General features: G+C 40.3%; 1 protein-coding gene across 1 annotated transcript; it reads right to left on the bottom strand.

Moving 5' to 3' along the window:
• Positions 1 to 1274: 1274 nt before the first annotated feature.
• On the bottom strand, positions 1275 to 10711 carry hsd17b7 (hydroxysteroid (17-beta) dehydrogenase 7). Its single transcript, XM_062997079.1, has 9 exons — positions 10675 to 10711; positions 9343 to 9546; positions 9065 to 9157; positions 7397 to 7511; positions 4695 to 4889; positions 2497 to 2601; positions 2343 to 2399; positions 2163 to 2261; positions 1275 to 1620 (listed from the first exon to the last, which is right to left on the bottom strand). The coding sequence occupies exons 1-9, from the start codon at positions 10707 to 10709 to the stop codon at positions 1513 to 1515; spliced, it is 1011 nt and encodes a 336-aa protein (XP_062853149.1). The 5' UTR covers positions 10710 to 10711; the 3' UTR covers positions 1275 to 1512.
• Between the last annotated feature and the right edge of the window lie 326 nt (positions 10712 to 11037).

Raw genomic sequence — 11037 nt, 5'->3', positions numbered from 1 at the left:
GCCTTAACCCTCCTGGGCATGGAATTCACCAGAGCTGCACAGGTTGCTACTGGAATCCTCTTCCACTCCTCCATGATGACATCATGGAGCTGGTGGATGTTAGACACCTTGAACTCCTCCACCTTCCACTTGAGGATGCGCCACAGGTGCTCAATTGGGTTTAGTCCATCACCTTTACCTTCAGCTTTCTCAGCAAGGCAGTTGTCATCTTGGAGGTTGTGTTTGGGGTCGTTATCCTGTTGGAAAACTGCCATGAGGCCCAGTTTTCGAAGGGAGGGGATCATGCTCTGTTTCAGAATGTCACAGTACATGTTGGAATTCATGTTTCCCTCAATGAACTGCAGCTCCCCAGTGCCAGCAACACTCATGCAGCCCAAGACCATGATGCTACCACCACCATGCTTGACTGTAGGCAAGATACAGTTGTCTTGGTACTTCTCACCAGGGCGCCGCCACACATGCTGGACACCATCTGAGCCAAACAAGTTTATCTTGGTCTCGTCAGACCACAGGGCATTCCCGTAATCCATGTTCTTTGACTGCTTGTCTTCAGCAAACTGTTTGAGGGCTTTCTTGTGCATCAGCTTCCTTCTGGGATGACGACCATGCAGACCGAGTTGATGCAGTGTGCGGCGTATGGTCTGAGCACTGACAGGCTGACCTCCCACGTCTTCAACCTCTGCAGCAATGCTGGCAGCACTCATGTGTCTATTTTTTAAAGACAACCTCTGGATATGACGCCGAACACGTGGACTCAACTTCTTTGGTCGACCCTGGCGAAGCCTGTTCTGAGTGGAACCTGTCCTGGAAAACCGCTGTATGACCTTGGCCACCATGCTGTAGCTCAGTTTCAGGGTGTTAGCAATCTTCTTATAGCCCAGGCCATCTTTGTGGAGAGCAACAATTCTATTTCTCACCTTCTCAGAGAGTTCTTTGCCATGAGGTGCCATGTTGAATATCCAGTGGCCAGTATGAGAGAATTGTACCCAAAACACCAAATTTAACAGCCCTGCTCCCCATTTACACCTGGGACCTTGACACATGACACCAGGGAGGGACAACGACACATTTGGGCACAATTTGGACATGTTCACTGTGGGGTGTACTCACTTATGTTGCCAGCTATTTAGACATTAATGGCTGTGTGTTGAGTTATTTTCAGAAGACAGTAAATCTACATTGCTATACAAGCTGTACACTGACTACTCTAAGTTATATCCAAGTTTCATGTCTATAGTGTTGTCCCATGAAAAGATATAATGAAATATTTGCAGAAATGTGAGGGGTGTACTCACTTTCGTGATACACTGTATATATAAACATAGTTACAGCTGTGTTTTGTGTTTAATAGTGGCTCTTTTTGGTATACTTTAGTCTTTATCCAACTGCTTAATTTATAACTTTAATCAGTTGTGTAGAGCAAGAAAATCACCAAAATGCTCAATACAGCTTTCAAAAATGGAACTGAATATCCCTGTAATTAAATGTTTGATCCTCCTCTGATTTGGTGATTTATATTGCGCCTTGCAGATCTTTATCTTTCAGTTTCTTCCGCACGGTTTCCTCCAGTTCCAGTAATTTCCCATAGAGTTGTGCGGACATGGTATCATCAATGTCCATCTGAAACAAAAAAGAGACAGTTCAATTGGTTTCATCTGCAGTTTAGATACAACAATGAATATTGACTCAGTGATAGACATTCTTTTCCCTTCAATTGTCAGATAACAACTTCCAATCTGGGAAGATAAGGACAAACATACACTTCTTTTTTAACATTTGTTTATGAAACAGCTTAGGATATGATAGCTCAGGATAACACAAATAAAGGCGAGTACTATCCCCCCCCCCCTTTTTTTTTACAGAAAATACATATTACTGTATATAAATATATAACAATGTGAAGATAAACAAGGAATTCAAAAAGTATTCTGACCCCTTGACTTTTTACATTGCGTCCTGTCTGCATAATTTATTCTTGAGATGAGTCTCGAACTCAATTAGGGTCGATTTGTTGCAGTTTGAATTGATTGGATATTGTTTGGAACAACAATGTGCCACCCACAATGATGTACCCATGTGGCATTATTAGGAAATGATAAAAGAATGCAACCGTTTTGTCAAATTTGAATTGAAACTGACATGAGATCTGATACAGGACTGACCTTGCAGGTCTTTGTGTAATTGTTTCCCAGCACAGAGGTTAAACTGTGGTATTTCACCATTGGATCCAGTGACTCCGGTTTCTGCTTAAACAGCCAAACCTGGAAAACAGAACTAAAGTTTAATACTGACCTTGATGCAGAGACATTGTGTGTGTACTATAAAAAGCTCGTAGTTCATACCAAAGCCTCGGCTCCGTTATACGGGGTGAGGGTGAAGGTATTGGTAAACAGTCTTATCTGATCAGAAAAGAAAATGAATTACAAATCAGAGTGAATATTACATAAACATAACGAAACAAAACACACAGGTATAATACAGACACATACAACATACCAGCCACAGTATGGGCATGATGAGGGTCCAGAAAAAGGAGGGAAGAATGCCATAGGTGAGGTTAGTCATCACCAATCCAGGACAGATCACTGATGAATACAAACCCTGTAGAACAGATTATATTGTGTTTATAGATAACGCAGATATAAATATGTTTTATATAAACAAGTACTGTAGTTTAGGCTTTCAGTATCCTATAAAAACGTTTTCTTTATGTGCTTTAGCACTAAACACCTGGAAATTTGCTTTATATAAAAGTATATAAAAGCATTCAATTGTTATACAACATTTTCTACAGGTATAAAAATGCTATCCAGAAATAGAAAACTGTAATACCAAAACCTAATATTTCTACAAAAATTACTGTAGGCTGGGGCCATTTAGCATGAATGCCTTAACCCAGCAGTCCCCAACCTTTATTGTACCACGGAACGGTTTCATATAAGATATAATTTCACGGACCGGCGGGGGCGGGAGGATTTAAAATAGAATAACTTTACTACTCACAAATAAGCTTTTTCGCTGCAATGAGATGCTGCCTCCACCTGGGGTGATATGAGACGATAAACACCCGTGGGTTGGAAATGGAAGCAGTGTTTTCATTGCTAATGTAGCGATCTCTAATTATTTATTCTTTATGTGCGGCCCGGTAATAAATGACCCACGGACTGGTACCGGTTCATGGCCCGGTGGTTGGGGACCACTGCCTTAACCTGCATAGCAGGTGGGTGTAATCACAAAACAACTCATCTTAACTAAGTGTGAATCCAAGAAGTCCAATCATAGCGAATCATATATCATCTAAAACCTTTCAAACAATAAGGTTGGGTTTTAATATCATTAGACATGTTTTCAGCAAAACTAACAGGAAAGTAAAGGGTTCATATGAGTCTCTGCAAAGTGATTTTATTTAGTACAAATAGTTAGGGTGACATAACAAAGAATAACTGGAATTTGGGAGGATCTATTTTTATTTGCCATTAATGTAAAGTTTTTTATTTTTTTTATTTTATTTTTATTTTACCCCTTTTTCTCCCCTTTTAGCACATCCAATTGTTCAGTTAGCATCGTGCTTCCTCTCTGTCTATGCCGAACCCTGCCCCGACGGAGGTGATTGAAGCTAACCCATATCCCCTCCGAAACACGAGCAGCAGCCAGATGCATCTTTGCCACCCACACATTGACGAGTTTTGGCGCCACCCAGCGTTGCATGCGGAGAGACACACCCTAAGGGCACCCTCTCTCATCTCTGTGCAAGCGCCTCCAATCAGCCGGCAGAGAACGTAATCGCATTCTGACAGAGAGAGACCCACATCCGGTTCTTTGTCCCACCCCCCCATATGAGCAACCGGCCAATCGTTGCTCATATAGCCACTCAGCTTCGAACCGGTAAAGCAAGGCTGGATTCGATACCACGTTCTCAGAATCCAGCCCTGGTTGCAGCGCGTCTCTTTTTACCGCTGCGCCACCTGAGCGGCCCCTAATGTAAAGTTTTTAAAATATTCTGTATTTTGTGGTTGATTTTGACAAGAGCGAATGATGGTGATTCAATGTTTAATAGAACATACATAGATTTTTGAAATAAGCTCTAACAACAAAATGATGTAAAAATCAACCAGTTAAAGAGGTGTTGAATTATGTAACAGGTACATATAGTTTTATCTTTTCACACAGTGAGTTTTACCACCACTTTATCCTGGTCAGGGTCGCACTGGGTCTGACTTCCCCAGAATCACTGGGCGCAATGCACTGGACTGGACTGGACATCCCGGACTGGACACTGATCCATTGCAGGGCCTTGGCCATCCCCTCCTCAAACATAGCCAATTATGTCTCTATGTAGACACCTGACCGGCCAATTGTACCGCTGGGTATTTGGATCCTGGTTCCCAGCAGTAGTGGTGGGAGTGCCTATTGTTTGAATGTGATTCGTGTGATCAAATTAGTAAATGAAATTGTGTTATAATGTTAGCAGAAATGATTTTACTTATTACTTAAGTTTAAAGAGTCTGAGTGATGTTATGAAAGCTGTTGGTGTGTCACTAGTTTAATTCTAGGAACTAAACAGCCATTCTTGGTCAGTGACAATACTGTACAACTGTGGGTTGCTGGAACCTGGATCTTATGAGGCTTTTCCAGCAGACAGTGCACTATGGTACTGGACAGTAACAAATGCACTATTTCACATTTACATTTACCTTGCTGTTGTAGCGCCTGTTTAAAGCCAGGCTCAGCAGGTCAGATGCATATTTGGAGGAGCTGTAAGGCTCTCCACCCTGCGTGTACTGCAGGTCATCCAGACTGAATGCTGATCTGCGAGCGTTACTAGAGGAGGTCCAGATCACCTGAGAGCTGTTACCTGGCTGGCATAAGAGAGGCTCTAGTTCCCGTACCTACAACAGAAGAGACAATATATGTATTGTAGTGTATAAGCAAACACTTTACATAGTCTAAAACTCTCTGTAAAACTGTTTGTCAACCAGCATTGTACATTATTGACTACATTCTCTGTTGTTTTACCCCGAGGGCATTCTGATGGAAACCTGTTCACCCGCCGAGGTTAAGGATTGAAGTCGAGACTGCCGGGACAACGATGCTTCTCCTGTCAGATGTGACGGGTCTGGAGTAATTGCAACGACAAAAAATCACTACAGACTTTATTGAAGACTAGAGCGGATAACAACTCTATTATTATTTAATTGTTTATTTATCTATTTATTACCAGTTATGACTTTTAGATCATTTAATTCTGTGTTTGTATGATTTGTGTAAATCGTGTATTTATTTAAAGTATCCTCCAGGCCACCCATGAAGGATGGGCCCTGCTGAGTCTGGTTCCTCTTAAGGTTTCTTCCTGTAATTTTCAGGGAGTTTTTCCTTGCCACAGTCGCCCTCGGCTTGCTCAACAGGGGTTTTTGTATCTGTTGGTCCTGGATTTTGTAAAGTTGCTTTGAGACAATGTCTATTGTAAAAAGCGCTATATAAATAAAGTTGACTTGACTTGACATAGGAATGAAGCAAGTGTTTTTTAGTGAAGCTTAAATACAAGTGTACCCTATATACATTGTATGGAATTTATAGGTCCATCACTTAGTCTGATCTCTAAGTGACTTGTGTAATATGTCTTATATTCCTTTACAATACACAACATGACCACATTCAATGGACATCCAATTCCAAACCATGGTTATTATTACGGAGTAGATCTGAGGTTGAGCTTCAATACATTTGTAAGCAATATGCACACCATGCCAGTCCTGGGTTTTGAGTTAGTGCAACATTTCTTTTCTGTGACTAAATGATTAAAACACATAGTTTTATAACTCTTATATAAAGTAATCATGATGTAAATGCTTCTTGTCCAGTATCGCATCAATTTCAAAATTCTCCTTACATTCAGAGCTCTCCACAATTTAGCACCTCCATATCTCTCTGATGCCGCCGATGTCTACACTCCTTGTCATACTCTCAAGATCTTCTTCTCCCTTCCAATTATCTACTCCTTTGGTCCGTCTGTCTACTATGGGGGCTAGAACTTCAAGCTACTCTGGCCCACATCTCTGGAACTCTCTCCCTCCTGACATTCGCACCACTGATTCTTTCCCTAGCTTCAAAACACGCCTTAAAACGTACTTCTTTAAACTTGCCTACCCTTAATCTGTGTAATTAATTATGTACTGATGTTTAAGCTATAAGTATTGTAAGGTGTCTGTGAGTGTTTTGAAAAGCGCCCATAAATAAAACGTATTATTATTATTATTCCTTTAATGCCTTTTGTTTAAAAGTGTAGTAGAATATAAGCAGGCTCTGCAACTTTGTGGATTAAGATGTAATCACCTAGTCAAATAAATATGTTATGGCATGTCTTTTACCAAAACAGGAGAATATAAAGTAAGAGACCCAATATACAGACTATGGAAATGTACTGTGGCTGCTACTGTGCTATGGTGCAGGAGCAGCAGAAAACTGACACTTCTGTCCTGCTGGCAAACAAGCAACTACTGCAACTTTAATGTTTACTTGATCCACACTGTCTTCCGTGCTGCCCTGAATAGAAAAGCTGTGGAATCAAGTACTAACCAGTTTAAGTTTAATATGGTCCCAGGTGTACAACAACATAACAAAACATTTAAATCAACCACCAGAAAACAGACCAATATCGTTGAATTTATTAAAGCTGAGTCACTTAAAACAAACATTGTTTGGTATATATTGTTTTTTTAACTTTACAAACAGTTTTTAACTAAACAATTGATATTAATATTTAAAACGTTGTAAATAGGGAGTGAGACTTGTATTTCTGACTAAAATCCTCTAGCAGTGAAAAAAATGCCAATTCATTATTGAAAAGTTCCATTTATTTTAATAACTGTATAATCATAATTATTTTTTATTTTTTTTAATCTTCTATTTTTCTCCAACCGTTTTCCCCCAATTTTCTTCCCTAATCTAGTCGTGTCCAATTACCCTGATTCAACCCTCCACTGCTGACTGAGGAGCTTCTCAACTGACACACGCCCCCTCCGACACGTGCTCAGTACAGACTGCATTTTTCACCTGCACGAGTTGAATATACCGATCAGCACTGTGCACGGAGAGCCACACCCTGATCAGCATTATTCCTCAGCCCTGTGCAGGCACCATCAACCAGCCAGCAGAGGTCGTAAATGCACCAGTTATGAGGACCCATGATCTGGCTTGCCCCTAACCTTATGAACAACAGCCAATCGTTGTTCATATAGCCGCCCAGCCCAGCCAGATGGCAGATTATAATCCTAATTATTAAACTTAAAAATTAACATGAATAACAATGGTTTAAGAATTATTTTAGACAATATCATTCTTACTTTAAGTGCTCATTTTGCATGTTGTGTTTGTGTCGATTTTAATAATGACTTACCAGCAGGAAGTGACCAAAGAGGTTTGTAGCAAACACTTGTTGAAAACCATCTGAAGTAACCGAGTCTTTCTGGGTCAGGAGCCCCTCTCCCGTAGAGAACATGTGAATTGCTTTGCTGTGCCCAAATCACAATCATAACACAAAGGTATTATTAGGTTTTACAACTATAAGAATGATATTCTTTAGGTTTATGCAAAGCTGTATATGGTACAATGTATTGCAATAGATGTATAAATGCAGCTCTGAGTTATTGGCACCCTTAACTCCCCTAAAGATGGGTCAAACAGTCATGACTAAATGTCTGTGTCATCAATAAGCTTAATCTTAAAACAAAAAATAATTTCACTAGAAAAAGGATCCTAAACCACAGAACATCTATAGTAAACTTTAGCTTACTCAAAATAATTTCTATATTTAAGGTTAAAAAGAAGAAGAAAAGAAGAAGATATCCTTTATTTGTCATATACAGTTGTACAGTACAATGAAATTCTTTCTTCGCATATCCCAGCTTGTTTGGAAGTTGGGGTCAGAGCACAGGGTCAGTCATCGTACCGCGCCCCTGGAGCAGACAGGATTAAGGGTCTTGCTCAAGGACCCAACAGTGGCTGCATAGCAGAGCCTGGATGTGAAGCACCAATCTTCCGGTTGATAGCCCAAAGCTCGACCCACTAGGCTACCACTGTCCTGATTCTGTCGTCTAACCATCAGAGAGACATGTTTATAGAAAATATTCAGGCAACTGAGTCCACCACAACATGCATTCTAAACAGTGGTCCAGACCTTTAAAGACAAATCTGTGCCAAAACATAATCATACTTAACTGGGAGCATTGGAACAACCAAATTTTCACTAAGAATGCATCCACTACACATCCAGGAAGTCACAAAATAACTACAAGCATCAATTGTTTCAGTAAGTGGTCAGTTTATGGTCAATGTACATAATTCCCAAATAAGAAAGACTCTTATTGTATTCATAGGAAAGTTGCAAGGCTCATCTCACATTTGGCAAAACATCTAGATGACCCCTTAACTTTTTGTGATAGCATTCTGTGGACTCCACAGAATGGAAGACATGTGTCTTGTTACATCTGGCATAAAGCTAAGATGACATTCTGCCATAAGAACAATATACCAGCAACCAAACATTGTTGTGGTAATGTGATGATCTAAAAGTAATCTGGTATAATAGATACATAGAATGGTAGATACATATGTAGTTAGACAGGTAGGTAGGTAGGTAGGTAGGTAGGTAGATAGATAGATAGATAGATAGATAGATAGATAGATAGATAGATAGATAGATAGATAGATAGATAGATCGGTGGGTGGGTGGATGGATAGATAGATACTTTATTTATCCTGAAGGAAATTATTGATTATTTAAAAGCGGCATTAAAAGCATTTTTTGTCCCTGTGTTGTTTTTATTTTTCATTACCATTAGTAAGAAGATCTAATATTTATATTAGCAAAAATGGAAGAAATACTATTTTCACAGCACTATATAAGAACTTAAGAACTTACCAGGGTGCCAATAACTAAAATGAAGCTGATTAACCATAAACATCTTTAATGACTTTTTTCAAACCGATTTCTATTACTGGTGTCATTAAATCTAAAGTTTTTACATAAAATATTAAAAGAATAAAAATCATGAAGAACACACACCCAGAAAATAATCCTTTATAGAAAGCCTTGCAATCCACCTGTGGACTAGGCATGATTCCAGCATTAAGGTACAGGTAGTCGAGTCTGTTGTACCTGTTTAAAGAATAAGATTTACAATAATACAAATTCAAATTAGTCACATAAAAACACGATAAGGGACAAAAAGTTGAAAAGTTGGGAGGAATTTATCTAAAAGTAATCTTTAGTATTAGACAGAAATACAATGCTGGTTGGTAAGCACAGTGAAACATCAGCATGGGTTAAAAAGTGACCTTTACCTGCGCTTGACCTCCTGGGCAGCTTGGAGGACCGAGCACATGCTGCCCACATCTAGCCGAACAAGGTATACATGAGCTTTCGGGTGAGAGACGAGCAGGGCCTGACGGGCTGCCTCGGCCTTCTGTCTGTTCCTACAGGCCAGACAGAGCTGCAGCTGAGCATCAGCACTCAGGAGACGCTCACACAGCGCTAGGCCGATGCCACTGTGCACACACACACACACACACACAATGCAGGGATTTTTAACTTCTTAACTTTTTAAAATCTTTTTTAACCTTTAGCCAAAGATGCCAACCAGTGATTTGCAGGACCTACTACAACCTCATAACTGTAAGTGTGGTAAGTGCTGTAACTAAATGCTAAAACTGGCAGCTGTCACTTTCTCTTACACACACACACACACAATTATGTTAACACATGGGCTTCTTGGCCAGGTGTCCCGGGTCCTTTCTGTGTGGAGTTTGCATGTTCTCCACGTGTCTGTCTGGGTTTCCTCCAGGTGCTCTGGTTTTCTCCCACAAATTCATGTAACGCCAACTGGAGCTCCTAGAAATTGCGTGTGTGATCGTGATCGTTTGCCCTGTGATGGACCGGCGACATGTCAGAGGTGTTGTAACAGTTGTAGCTAAGCGGTGAAGGTGAAGGACTAGTAATTGAAAGTTGGTTCAAGCCCCACATCTGCCAGTTTGCCACTGTTGGGCCCTTGGGCAAGGCCCTTAACCCCTTAATTGCTTGCAATGCATACGATCACAATTGGATAAAATTGGATACACAGCATCTGCTAAATGCCAAACATATCAAAATACTAGCCTAGTAGTCACGGTACTGGACTAGTAATCAGAAGGTTGCCGGTTCAAGCCCCACCACTGCAAGGCTGCTACTGTTGGGCCCTTCAATAGCTTAGACTGTTTACTATCACAGCTGAAAGTCACTTTGGATAAAAGTGTCTGCTAAATGGAAAAAAAGTAAATGTAAAGGTGTGTCCTGCCTTTTGCCCAATGAATCAGACCCACTGCGACCCTGACCACTATAAAGCGGTGGTAAAACAGACAATGAATAGAGTACGTTAACACATAATCTACTGCAAATTTAAGTGCAAAATTTCTATTTATTTGCAAAATGTAAGATATTGGGACGAATATTAAATGTGCTGCAACCTTCACACATTCCACATCTAGCTCTATTTTTCCTGATATGTTAAATTCAGCTGATAAATCGCATTTGTAAACATAAATAAGGCAAACTCAGTATTACTTTATTGATCTACTACTGATTGACAAACATTTGCACATAAATAAAAGCTAAAATAACGTGTAAACTGGTTAGTTTACCTGTTAGCACCAGTAACCAGCACAACTTTACTCATCCTTACTCCGTCTCAGTACTGTCACACACACCGAACACACATGAGCTACACTGGAACAAGCCCCGCCCCTATGGTGTGATTGGATGTCATAACGAAATGAGCCAATCCAGTTTCATCTGTCCCTGAAGCGATACGCCTATTGGCCAATAAGGAGCGGTCAGGCCAGTATAGAGCGTGGTGCTGAGCGCCGACTGTACTTTGACACCACCAGTGTGTGTGTGTGTGTGTGTGTGTGTGTGTGTGTGTGTGTGTGTGTGTGTGTGTGTGTGTGTGTGTGTAAACAAACGTTTATTACTACCTAATTAATGTAAATGTCACCATTTTCATT

This window comes from Trichomycterus rosablanca, chromosome 6 (assembly GCF_030014385.1).
Source record: "Trichomycterus rosablanca isolate fTriRos1 chromosome 6, fTriRos1.hap1, whole genome shotgun sequence".
Lineage (NCBI taxonomy): Eukaryota > Metazoa > Chordata > Actinopteri > Siluriformes > Trichomycteridae > Trichomycterus > Trichomycterus rosablanca.
Note: the sequence above shows the minus strand (reverse complement) of the source record. Positions and strands in the feature narration are given on the sequence as shown.

Excerpts from the sequence above, each read along its gene's own strand:
- hsd17b7 (XM_062997079.1), bottom strand. The coding sequence starts at position 10,709 with ATGAGTAAAGTTGTGCTGGTTACTGGTGCTAACAG. Across the intron at positions 2,602-4,694 it reads ACAGGCGCTACAACAGCAAG|GGTTTGTATTCATCAGTGAT; the intron begins GTAAATGTAAAT and ends TCTGTTCTACAG. Across the intron at positions 1,621-2,162 it reads ATTACACAAAGACCTGCAAG|ATGGACATTGATGATACCAT; the intron begins GTCAGTCCTGTA and ends TTTTTGTTTCAG.